This window comes from Bemisia tabaci, chromosome 3 (assembly GCF_918797505.1).
Source record: "Bemisia tabaci chromosome 3, PGI_BMITA_v3".
Taxonomy (NCBI): domain Eukaryota; kingdom Metazoa; phylum Arthropoda; class Insecta; order Hemiptera; family Aleyrodidae; genus Bemisia; species Bemisia tabaci.
In genome coordinates this window covers 10,192,361-10,205,787 of record NC_092795.1, presented here as the reverse complement: position 1 = coordinate 10,205,787, position 13,427 = coordinate 10,192,361, and the positions used below count along the sequence as shown (strand labels likewise).

At 42.0% G+C, this 13,427-nt stretch overlaps 1 protein-coding gene across 11 annotated transcripts in view; it reads right to left on the bottom strand.

Annotated features, from left to right (window-relative positions):
* Positions 1-13,427, bottom strand: part of LOC109030972 (uncharacterized protein CG43867) — a 259,857-nt gene that overhangs the window by 29,373 nt on the left and 217,057 nt on the right. For 10 of the 11 annotated variants that reach the window (XM_072297737.1, XM_019042216.2, XM_019042220.2 and 7 more), the window contains one exon: positions 11,767-11,829. In XM_072297737.1, the coding sequence (XP_072153838.1) occupies positions 11,767-11,829 (63 nt within the window). Of the gene's footprint in view, positions 1-2,127; positions 2,389-11,766; positions 11,830-13,427 lie in introns of those variants that run through there. The other variant, XM_019042225.2, reaches the window with a different exon arrangement.

Genomic DNA, 13,427 nt, shown 5'->3' with positions numbered 1-13,427 from the left:
AAAGATTCATAATTTTCCTCAAAAATAAACATTTTATCGAGGGAAATTTGGCAACGCTCGAATGTTCATACGGCGTTCTTCCTTTGCACGACAGACTTAGCGTGAGGCGTGACTCTTGCTCCACCGTGCGAAGGAAAAACGTCGTATACACGATCTCACGTTGCCGAATTTCCTTTGATACACATACATTTTTAGAAACGTTATGAATAATTCTCCGATTTCAGATCCCATACAGCAATCTGAAAATAACAGTCTCTGAAAAATTGGAGGAAAATCAATCACAAGCCTTCCAAAAAATCATATTTCATTAGAAGGAAATTTGGCAAAGTCTAAAGGCTCATGCAGGGTTTTTCCTTGGCAAGTCCTCTGCTCGTACTTCTGATTAAAACGAAAGCAGTTTAGCAATTTTAGAAAGCATTCCAACAGTAGTAGGAAAATAGGCATTAACCCCCACAAATTACACGGGCCTTATGGGGCTAAAAATACATTGTTTTTTATGGGATGTCAAGCCCAAATTTAACACAGGAACATAGGATTTTCATTTTACATACAGGGCCGATTCGCCCAGGCTCGAGCCCGGGCCTGCGATAGATCGATTAATCGAGCGATATATCGACCTATCGATTGCGTCACCCTTTGCCCCGTCTCTTCCGCGACATTTGTGGCCTTATCTCCCCGAAAAAAAAAGCCACCCGAGATAATCGATCAAAGAAACGGGGCAAAGGGTGACGCAATCGATAGGTCAATATATCACTCGATTAATCGATCTATCGCAGGCCCGGGCTCGAGCCTGGGCGAATCGGCCCTGTATGTAAAATGAAAATCCTATGTTCCTGTGTTAAATTTGGGCTTGACATCCCATAAGAAACAATATATTTTTAGCCCCATCAGGCCCGTGTAATTTGTGGGGGTTAATGCCTATTTTCCTACTACTTCCAACATTGAGTAGAAAAAAGAATCTTGCAAAGAAAAGTAAATGAGCGGGGTGTCTACGAAAACGGACTGACCAGAAATGAGTACTTCTTCAGTACTTTTTCAGTACATTCCCAAGAAATTCAGTACCTCCTCAACAGAAGTACCTCCAATTGACGAATTTCGAAAAATCTCAATTTCTCGCTCAAATTGCGACAAAAATGACAAAAAATGATGAAAATTCCGGACCTTTTTGTGGAATTTCAGCACTTTTTCAGTACTTCCGGACCGCCCTTAAAAAATCAGTATTATTTCCGGACTTGTAGACATCCTGATGAGAGATAAGGGGAGGGAGAGAAAAGAGAGGAAGAGAGAGGGAGAAAGAAAAAAAACCATAGAACCTAGAATTATAAAAAAATATTTAAAAAAAAAAAAATTGACGCATTCAGAAAAGAACTAAAAGGTGTCACTGCTTGCAAAGAGCAGGTTATTTAAGACATATTCAGGCAATTTATTCTGCCCATGGACAGTCTACAAGGAATTTTCGATTCCATGCTAACTTGCACACAGCGAGTAAAATCCAGTTCATTCGGCGAAAGCACTCATTTCAAGCTAATGAAAAATGCAAGGGGCTACCTAGGCTTTCAGCGAAGATACTAGCACACTATTACATTCTCTACTAGCACACTCGCACCCTCCCGCAACATTACACCATCTGAGATAGGGATTTTGAAATCGAGATATGTACTATTCAGCTATCTCCGCGTATTTCCCAACGCAATTTTCCAAGGCGCACGAGAATACTGGACGGCCGAACCCAATTATTCTGAATTAAAAATTTTGTGCAAAAAACACTCAAGCCCCTATAAGATACTAGACATGTCTAGGACAACCGGACTTCATTTCGCAATAGGGAACCACTACTTCTACCTCATTTATAAAAACACCTATCTGAATAAGGAAACTAGCGGGAAAACGTTGTTCCCAAGCTTTAATGAGCCAAAACTAGTGGTTCTTTTTTACACAATGCAGTCCAAAAAATTTAGACTACGAGGAACTGACTTTTCCTCTTTGTCTATCGAATCGTGAAACCTCATCGAAAAGTACGGATCTGAGGCCGGAAATCCTCTGGAAACAAAACAGGGTGAGGTTTAGGATTTTTCTTTAATAAAAAAAATAGAGGCACTCGGTAAAAAGCGAAAAAATTCAGCTTACACTCAGTTCAGGGCGCTGGAGAGGTCAGCTGGACATGGAATCACGGCAGCCCTTACAAAGCTCCGCGAGAGAGGTTATGTCGCCACCGAAATCACTCCCGACCCGAAATCGCTCGCCGAGGGGGGTCGACTCGATCGCGGCATCCCGAAAAACCCTCCGACACAAAATCGACAAAATCCGGAAAATCTCGGTCGGCACGTCACGGGATCCCGAAAAATCGCGTTTCATTCATTTTTGAAAGGCGACGAGCGGAGCGGCATAGGGGCCACGGCGGGCGGAACTGAAGGGAGAGGAGGGGCGGGGGGACAAAAATCGATGGCACCCCTCGTTCCGCGGCGGAGGCGCTACCCTCCCGCGGCCGGTTGCCATGGTGACCGTCGCGGTGCGAGGGACGCCGACCGCGGTCCGCGTCCGAGACGGGGAACGGAACGGGAACGCGGGACGGGATGGCCCGATGCCCGGCGGCGTTCCAAGGTCGACACCCCGGGGGTGCGCTTTTACGAGGTGACGTCATTCGCGATCAGCTGATGGTGGTCGCCACCGGCCTGGCCCAGATTTCCCGTTTCCGGGATGATGCGGATCCCAGTTTCCGGTGCGCTTTTCGATCCGGGTTCTGTGACCTCTCGAGGGACACAGAGAAGCAACCTGGGGTGCCCACGGCAGGATTGCCACAAAATTTGAAAGATGCATTTCCCTGATTTCCCTGACGCATTTGATTAAAATTCCTTGATAATTGAAGATATCCCAGATGGTCAAAAAGACATAATTTTAAATAGTTTTCAGGCAAAATTTAATAATTAAAACGTCAAACCCATTCTATAATGCAAATAAAATTGAATGACAATTTTTCCCTGACACTTTCCGGTTTCCCGGTATTCCCTGACTGTGGCAACCCTGCCACGGAGATTCGGCATTGACGTTCTCGCACTTTTCTACGTTTTCCTAGATTTTTTCAGATTTCCTATAATTTTTGTACATTTTCTCTGACTTATTCAGGTTTGCGCAGATTCTGATTGATCCAGTTTTCACCTAACTTTTCCAGGATATCCTTGAATATTCTAGGTTTCGTCCAGTGATAGAAACTTACTTCTAAGTTTCAGGAGCCATGTGGCCCATCAAGCTCGATCTTTAGGGCCTAAATTGAATTTTTGCCTGTATAATATCACGGCGCATTTACAGAAATTACAATTCGGTACCGTGCATCGCAATTTCAAAAAATCACCAAACAGAAAAATTAAGATTTTTTGGGGGGCAATTTTTAGGGGCTACGTTGGCGTAGAGCCTTAATTTTTCAGGCGCCATGACCGATTTTTTGGACGCATTTGAAGCGTTGGTGCCTGTGAGTTTCGAACACTGGTTTCGTCTGACTTTCCAGATTTACCTTGCCCTTTGTCCTTCGTCCGATTGCAAACACAGCAAAATTATTGAAAGATGGTAATCTTATCATCAATTTCTAGCGATTGCGATAGTTATACTATAAGTTCTCGATCATTTTTCTGTGTTTCGATAGCTTTATCGGAGGTTTTTCCAAATTCCACATTCCCTACGTTTTTTTTTTTTTTTTTTTTTTTTTTAAATTTTCCTTACTTCTCATGCGTTTCAATTAATCATAAAAAATATGAAATTTAGCCAACAAACGATTCCAGCGGAAAGAAATCTAACTTCGGCATGTTTCCACTAAAAATATTGAATTTTTTTGTTTGTTAGTTTGTTTATCGTCAATTTTTTCCCAAAATTCGTTCGATTTTTCCGCAAATTAAATTCTCTGCGTTTTCTCGATACTCTCAGTTACCAAGAGCCTAATGAATCACCTTCACAAAGATTCAGGCGGTAAATATTTGAAAGTTTCATTTCTCCTGCGTACCAAAATCCCCCATTTTTCAGGTTCACTTGTCCATATTTCCCCAGATTGTGATTATTTCCCCAATGAATTAGATCCCCCGTGTATTTCCGGGTGTTTCGCCCACCCGAGCTGGCATTTTAAGACGCTCATTGAAACATCCTGGACTCGGACTTTCCTCGAAAGCTCCCTAGGTACACTGAGGGGCTTTAAAATTCCCTAGAATCCGACCCGTTTCTCGGGGATACAAACCCAACCCGACGAGCGCAGATCAATCCACCAGAAACCGTTTTCTCGGCGAATCGAGGATACTAGAGAACGGGAGGTAGGGGGGTGTTGATCCCAAAGAAGATGTCTGAGGGCCCTGAATGTCTGAATTTGTCAAGAAAGTTTCCAGGAACCGAGGACCGAGAAGGGAAGGGTGGGTGCATCGTGTGAGGGAGGAGGGTCTTCGGGGGTGGCAAATGAGTTTGCGGTGGCGCCATAAGCATGCAGCGGACGAAAAGGTAATCCGAAGTTGGCACACTGCAGTTAAAGCTTCCGTGAAAGCTATATACTTGGACGCTGCCGGATTTCCCTCTGTAGTTTGTACTCCGTCATGCTACTTGGATCTGCAGAAAGTTCTGTGCGTGGAGTCTTCATTTTTGCCAATACTGCCGTGCTAAGGAAGAACGCCGTATGAACATTCGAGAGTTGCCAAATTTCCTTCGATAAAATGTTCATTTCTGAAGGAAGTAATGAATATTTCCCCTTGAAATTTTCAGGACTTTTTGGTGGAATTGCAAGGATAATTATCTGAAAAATTGAAATAAAAATATTCATAAGTTTACCAGGAAATTCTTGTTTTATCAGAGGAAATTTGGCGACGCCTGAAGGTTCATACGGCGTTCTTCCTTAGCACGGCAGAATAGGGGATCCGAGGAGCTGGCAACCATGTTCTCGCTCCAATTAAACCTAACGAAATGGATCGATTTCTGGAGGAGCTAGGTACTTCGACAAGAATCGATTATTCAATACAGGTTTAAGGGGGATAGCTAGACAGCCAGTAATGGAAATCTGCTGGATCCGCCCCTGGTTTTTGCTTCTTTTGAAGCAGGAGGATATGTTGAAGAACTCACTTGGGGCTATGTGATTTGCTCTCACCTCCAGCAATTTTCTATCGCTGCAAACTTGAAAAATTAAACCCTCACATTTTCAAACGTTAGAAAAGTTCTGATTAAAGGACCGTCCCTAAATTATGAGTGAAAATCTTCACTCACTCAATCCCTCACTCATTCATTTATTTTCTCACTCACAACGTCAAATGTTACTTTATTATATAGATTGCGTACGATATTTCCATTGTAAAACTGAAATTATATTTTGAACAGTTGTTATAATGTTGTGAAGTTTCGATATTTCTTCTTACATGTTCTTTTTCTAACGGAGAATAAACTGAAACCCGATCCTTTTCTATGAAATTGAGCGAATACTCTCGAAAGGCCAAAGAAGAACAATCACTCGAATTTTCACGGGATTACGATTACAGGTCGCGTTTTATAAAAGTAAAATAAATCAGGAAATCTGCAACATCGTAAGTCGAAAAACGCATTTTCCTGACGTCGCCATCAAAGTGCCTATATTTATTATCCTTTGTGTCTGAACTTGTTAGCTACTTTCACGTCCTCCGCCGAAAGCGACGCTATCAAAATCACCGAGGCAAGCCTACCGCGAATGTAAGATTCTCATTTGTCACATACCACCCACTCGTTGACAATGCAGGGAAACTTTCACGAGAACCCTCGGCTGAAAAGCGAGCTCCCTTCGACGGCACTGATTGGCGTGGTTTTGTAGACGCAAGCATACTGTTCAAGATTAAGGAGAGTTTACAGAGAGGGTGCGTTTAACAAGGAGGTTAAAGCGCAGATGGAGGGGTCTAGACGTGAAGGCTTTCTCCTTTCGTTTACATAGGAATGATTTGGACGGCCATACAGTGAGAGAATGCTTATCTCCATTGCTAAGTGTAAAATTTCCGATCATGTTTTATTTCTTCAAAGAATACCGATCGAAACACCTTGAAATTTTGTTGGAAAATTTCGAGATCTGGGGTTCCATAATTTATTCCTTTTCTGAATCCCTGAAATTCGAATAGAATTTCCCAGGAATGGAGAAAGTTCTTAGTCTTCCCATTTTTATAATTTACCTTACCCAAAATTTAATGTTTGGCTGTAATTCCGCCTACATATAAAATCGTCGCCTACCTGACATAAAGGCGTAACTATACTCTGCAATGAACCCTGTCTTCCATACAATTCAATGCTTTTCCGGGCTCACCTCAATGTTTAGTTACGCCCTTATGTCAGCCAAGCGACGAAAACGCGCTTGACCGTTTCCTCCCCGGAACCAGCGCGCTAGAAATGCTCCCAGCATAGGAAACAACGCGCTTCACAGTCGAACATTTGGACGTATTTCTGCTAAACGGAACTGAGGGCCAATTTGAATTCCTTTCAGAATCCCGGATAGCGCGTTCTGTCTAACGGAACTAAGCGCCAAGAAAAAAATTGTGAGAATAGGACGGTATGACTTCTTCGGTTCGTGGCACCCGCCAATACAACCTCGCATTGTCCCCTTCTTCTCCCTTTGGCGCTTAGTTCCGTTTAGCACAAATGCGTTCATTTTAATGCAAAGTCAGGTTGACGAAATATTCAACCCTTCTTGCTCTCAGAGAGAATAACAGCGAACAAATGAGCCAGAAAAAATGCCCATCGACATTGATCTTCAGGACGAGCAATCTCTCATATGGTAACGTAAACCAATAACAGAAACTCGCCTGTTTTTCACGCAGAGAAGCAATCAACCTATCAAATATCTATACGAGGTCATTTTTTTTAGAAGATCTAGCAACGTCTATATAACTGGTGAATATGGCACCAGTCTGAGGCTCATATCTGGTACATCTCTTCTCGGAGGGACTTCGTCTGATATGAGCGTTGCGCAGGGAAGCGCCCCCATTGAAATTTTCCGCTGATGCCAGATCAGGGTGTCTACTATTACACCATTTTCTAAAATTATTGCTCTATTACTTTTTTTTACTTTTTACGTGCCCCTCCCCCTCCAAAAAAAAAAAAAAAAAAAAAATCTTTTGATGAGTATCCAGAAATCCTTGCTTTTTCATTACCTTTTCCTTAGTTTTACCTTACTTGACCACACTTTAAACTCTGACTCTCAGTCTGCTGAAAAATCATTTGCCAACTGAAAAAGTTCATCTGATTGAAAATTGGATACTCCGTCAATTTTGTTAAAACTCTGCGCTTGAATTCTAAACTTTCACCATCCATAACAGTTTTCATCATGTCCGAGAGGCGTACCGTGTTGGATTGCAAATCGAACGCAACAAAACATGCACTGCGGATGCCGGGCAGTATCACGCGACATTGAAGGAGAATCAAACCGTGCTGTTTAATAGTGCGCAGGAAAATTTGTGAATTAATGGTGAAAGCAAGCGCTGAAGAACTTTCTGCTCTCCAACTTACAAAAGACAGAAATATCGTTTGAAACAAAGAGATTTCCTAATGATTCAACGAAAGTCCTCGCTTGGGCGTTCTAGTAATATCTAGTATAGATCATATTCGGTAGTGGTTCGATGTATCGTTTGGTTCTAGACAATAGAACAAGAACCTCAAACAAAAATTTTAGGATTTTAGCAAGAAAAACTGAAAATGAGAAAATTCCAAACACTTTCACTTTTCATTGCCATTTTTACTCATGAGAATCAATAATCTATCACAAGGAACTCGTTCCCTCAGAATACTCAATTGACTTTCGAGGCTATGTTCACATGTTGAACCAGTTGATATCGATACAATCCCACCTGCGGGCTAGTTATTGAAATTGATGATAGACAAGGCAACAGACAAAGAAAGCAAAAAGGATATGGAGGGATCCTATTGGTGCAAGCGGGTGGTTGGGATGGACAAAGGACGTAGATAATAGACTAACTAACGGCAACCCACGAGAGACCCGATATTTAGTCCATCATTTACCCTCTAAGTCTATAGGAACCACCCATTTCAACTGATAGGATCGCTCTGTACTCCTTATGTTTCCTTTGTCTATAAATTTCAATAATCGGCCCGCTGTTTGATGTATCGAATACGATCCATGGAGATGTTGCATGTGTGAGGAATTTGCGATTTGACTGTTGATTCATCGTAAAAGTTCGCGAGAAACACGATGGTGCCACTGGTTTTCTCTGAAATCAACTCCCAAGCTCAAAAATTCTCTCAAGTTGAGGCCAAAATGGAGGGGATATCCCACGCTATCCTGAGAGTCCACCTATACATCAAGACAAACTCTCCATGCAAAGATAGGAGCAAATACATTGACAGGGCTGCCACTTCATTTGGGGACTCCTAAACTGAAAACACAGCAACCCTGCTAATGTATTTGCTCCCTATCTTTGCATGGAGAGTTTGTCTTGACGTAGAGGTGGACTCTCAGGATAGCGTGGGATATCCCCTCCATTTTGGCCTCAACTTGAGAGTTTTTTTGAGCTTGGAAGTTGATTTCAGAGAAAACCAGTGGCACCATCGTGTTTCTCGCGAACTTTTACGTGTGAATCAACAGTCAAATCGCAAATTCCTCACACATGCAACATCTCCATCATACTTCCGACGGAGTAATACTAGTGGTGAATATGGCAACAGACAGCCCGGGGACTCGTCGTTAGGGCCAGGAGTTTGCAAACTGCGGAGCGCGGAGCTCCCCCGGGAGATAATTAATACGACGATTTGCAAGGGAACCGCTCCAGGCCTTGTGCCCGCCCCGCCCCCACCCCCAACCGCCCCAGGTCCGAGATTTAATCGCGAATGGTTCGCCGATTAGCCGACCGACGCGGGACGCCCGAAATGTAACTAATCGCAACATCGCGCCGCGGCGGTGGAATGGTGGATGGTCACCAACCCTTCCTCACCGAGGTTGAATGCGATTGGGAGGAGGATGGGGGCGCGAAATAAAATCAAGGAAACTCCTTGGTTAAAAAACCCGGATGAAGAGGAAATAGGGTTTACGAGAGAGATAAAAAGTGAGCTTGGGACCAATGGCGTGGTGTGCTTAGCGATACATCGATTGATCTGCCATTTGAACCTATGAAAAGGATCGATAGACAGATAAACGCCTTGGTAATCGATTCTTCACCATAGCTTTAAATGGGGAAACATCGATAATCGATCATTCATGCCTCCCCAATGGTTGGGATTCCGAGCCGCAGTGGCGAGGTTCATTGCCGGAAAACGAGGCGTTCAGTTTATTTACAGTCCAACACTGGAAAGAAAAAACACATTGGATCTAGAGTCCAGACTCTTGAAAACATGACAAGAAAAAATACTCTTGATTTAATCATATTTTTGCTTAAATCAAAAGGAAATCCGCTCAAATAAAGAGGCTTGGTTCTTTATTTAAGCTAAGATCCGGTTGAATCAAGAGTATTTTTCCTTGTCGATGTTTTTTTAAGAGTCCGTACTCTAGATCTAATGTGTTTTTTTTTCCAGTGAAGGGAAAAATCGTCGGTTCCCTCGCAAAATAACGTAACTAAATTTAAAATCTAGTTACGTTTCTTTTGTTGCCGAGTTCCCCTCGGAAATTGCGTTTTTACCACGAGAATCTTGGGCATTTTTGACTGGAAATTATGATGCGGTTTTCTCCAGATTTTATGCAAAAATCAGAAAATGTTGGACAAAAATTTCTTGGATGTATACTTCTGAAAAACTGAATCGTTTGAATAAATTTTGCAACCTTGCGTGACGTTACTTCGTTCAAGAAACGACGAAACGACGAAACGGAGCAAAAAATGGCGATTCTCAGTTAGTGATGAGACTTTTCGCGTGCTTTGATGGTTCGTCAAGTAAAGAAGGAAAAATTCAGCATTTCTAATTTGAGAAGCTCGTTAGGATTTCCCTTCGTCCGATTGAAGATAAGCTCTGAGAATTTCTTGAAAAAAACGCTGGTTGGCTCTGGTTAAAGAAGAAAGTAGCTTTGGGAATTTTTGCCGTACAAGTCCGTCAAAAACTTTCAATTTTTTGTGAGCTGCGGCTTGACGAATTATTTATGCGTGGTCAGTTGGTCACTAATGCAGAAATAATCCTTTGCCCATTGGACTATTTTCATTTCATTAGACAAAAAATCAAGGACTCTTTCTGTTTCGTCAAAACTTTGCACTCGAATCCTGCACTTTCACCGTTCATGAGCAGTTTTCATCTTGTCCGAGAGGCGTGCCATGTTGGGTTACAAATCGAACGCAACTAAACGTGCACTCCGGATGCCGGGCCGTATCACACGACATTGAAGGAGAATCATACCGCGTCGCATCTATTAGAGTAACTGCTACTGTTTCGCGAGGGGTGGGGGGGGTAACCAACTAATTCTGTCCGTTCACCGGATTTTGACTTCTAAGGGACTAAAATAACATACCTTTTATCGCATAATAGCTTTTTGTTGGAGAAATGACATATTTACAAGTAACTGCACTCTTACTGACACCTACGCCCTGGCAAGCTCAGTGATTTTTATTGACCTCAAGCACTTGGACTCCGAACATCCTTGCATATGAATGACGACAAATAAATAAATAATAATAAAAAAAATCGACTTTTGAATAGTACTTTTATGAGGAGTGACAGTAGCAGGAGCTTCTCTTCCGAATATTTTGGGCTGGACTCTGAGTCTATTAATTATTTTTCAAAGGATCGATTTTCCGAACCAGGACCATTTTTGTCATTAATAATAAAAAAAAAACCTTTGAAATCATAGCAAAACCATATCTCACTTGCGAGCCGTGCACTTTCACCGTTTCGTGAGTAATTTTACCGTGGTTTTTACACAACAACCTCACCCCTCGTGAGACAACTAAACCAGGGACCATGACCATCAATCTAAAGCTGTCGGGTGATATAAATGAACTTTAACCCGGCTCCGAAAGCTCGCCCGCGGGAGGTAGGGAGAAATGGACAATGGAAACAAATTAACTTGCATAAATACCCACAAAGCAACCTGCGGGGAAAAGGGACGACGGCAGCGAGGTCCCCTAGGCTAGGCCATGTGCACTCCACCTTCCGCAGGGCGTTTTCATCGGGGGAAATTTCAATGGGCGGGGCTCTGAGTGGAGATGACGGTGAAAAATTCAGCTGCTGGTGATATTGCAGGATAATACTGTCGGGTTCTGTTCCAACGAAATATCGAATAAAGCTTCTTTCAGCACATGATAAATACTTTAATTTACTTTCCTACTTACCCGCAGCAGGCTGGTTGTTGAAATTGATAGACAAAGCGATAGACAAAGAGGACAATTTATAGAAAAAGCTAGTCTATTGATGGAAGCGGGTGGTTGCGATGAACAAAGGAGATAAGTGGTTGCAATGGAAAAACGAGGTAGGTAATAGACTAACTAACAGCAACCCACGAGAGACCAGATAGTTAATCCATCATTTTCTCCCCTAGTCTATAAGAACCACTCATTTCAACCAATAGGACCGCTCCATACTCTCTATGTCTTCTTTGTCTATAGCTTTGTCTATAAATTTCAATAATCGGCCCGCTGCCAAATTTCCTTCGATTAAATGTTCATTTCTGAGAAAAGTTATGTGTAATTTTCGGGAAGTCCAGATGAAATTGCAAGCAAAATTATCTGAAGATTGTTGGAAGAAAAGGATTCATTAGTTCACCAGGAAATTTGTGTTTTATGAACGGAAATTTCGCAAAGAAAATATGAAGAAGAAAAGAAGAGGAAAAAGAGAAGAAGATGAAAGAAGAGGAAGAAAAATTACCTTGTCCTCGGCCTCCTCCGCCCTGGCCTCGGCTTCGATGACCCTCTGCTCCAACTCCGAGAGCTGAAACAAATTAAAAATAAAAATTAACTAAAAGACTAAACAAGTTTACTCACATTGCTCAAGGGTAAAGGTTTACTAACACATACAACTTTAGAAGAATCCAATAGAACAAAAAGAATCAAAAGTCACTTAAAGTAATCCCAGCGGCTAATAGCTGTATCATTTCAATTCTTACAAATTTTTTGGTATCGCCGATCAGCTTTTTTAGTGCGCTGGCCCCCCCCCCCCCCTCCCCCAAACAGTTTATATTATCTTTGAAGTACGCGTATTATTCAGTACAAAAAACTCCTTAGTGCTCGCCAGTTAAGAATTCAATAAAAAACAAGAATAGTTAGATAATTGGACAAATTTTGCAATGAGGAATCACCAGTTCTATCTTATTTTAGTAACAACACATATGCCGTTGGTTTCCGTATGCAGAAAGGTGCTTTTACACAGGAGCCAAAGCTAGTGGTTCTTTATTGCAAAATGTAATCCAATTATAATAAAAGTAGGTCTATAATTAATGCGCCACAACGGTGAAACACAAGGAAGTATCATGGCAAACATTAGCAACACAGTCTTGACTTCATTTCCAGAGAATTCATCGAACTTCGTGAATCGCGATGAATCGAATGAAATTGCTAAAATCTTCAAGGGACTGGAGTTGACAAACGAGAGGAAAGATGCTATGAAATCATTGCTTTCTTCACCGAATGCCGTGAAACAAATGCAGTTCATTGGAGCGAGAGCGACGCGACGCGGCATGATTCTCCTTCAATATTGCGTGACACCACCCGGCCTCCGGAGTGCACGTTTAGTTGCGTTCGATTTGTAACCCAACATGGTACGTCTCTCAGCCATGATAACACTGTTCATGGACGTTGAAACTTCAGAATTCGAGTGCAAAAATCTGACAAAACTGGTAAAGTATCCAATTTATTTTGAAATAATAATAATTGGTAAAATATTTTTCCTGCTTGCATCAGCGACCACGCAAAAATAATTCGTGATACCGCAGCTCACGAAAAGTTGAAAGTTATTGATGGACTATTGCATGGAAAAAAATAATGTAGTAAAGAACAAGATGCGGCTTGTCTTATAATTCTCGGGGTTAGATTGCGTCCGCAAACGTTTGTTAAGGTGACTTTTCCCGAATTCTGGCGTGGTCGAACTGGCGTGCGATATATCGCACCGAACAAGTAAAAAATCTCGGCAAATTTTGAATTTTTAGCCACAAAATGACGATAACCCATGCGCATGAGCCTCACCATCTGAACCAAAAAATTGGGCAAAATTCACGAAAATGAAAGAAAACAACCTGGCATTCGATACAGCAATCGACATTTGTATCGAATGCGGGGTTTTCCGAAAAGAATCCTGCACCTGCAGTCATATTTCTGAATTTTGAAATTTTTTTGAATGAGAATGATCCTTTAAGCCCATGCGCATTGCGCAAATGCTAGCGTCGTATTTTCGGCTAATAATTCAAAATCTGTCGTGAATTTCGACTAATTCGTTCTGTTGCCAAAATCCGGGACGAATCACTTCACTTCCAGCTATTTATGCCGACGCCAGAACGAATAAAATTGAAAGGAAGAGAACTGAAAGAACGAGGA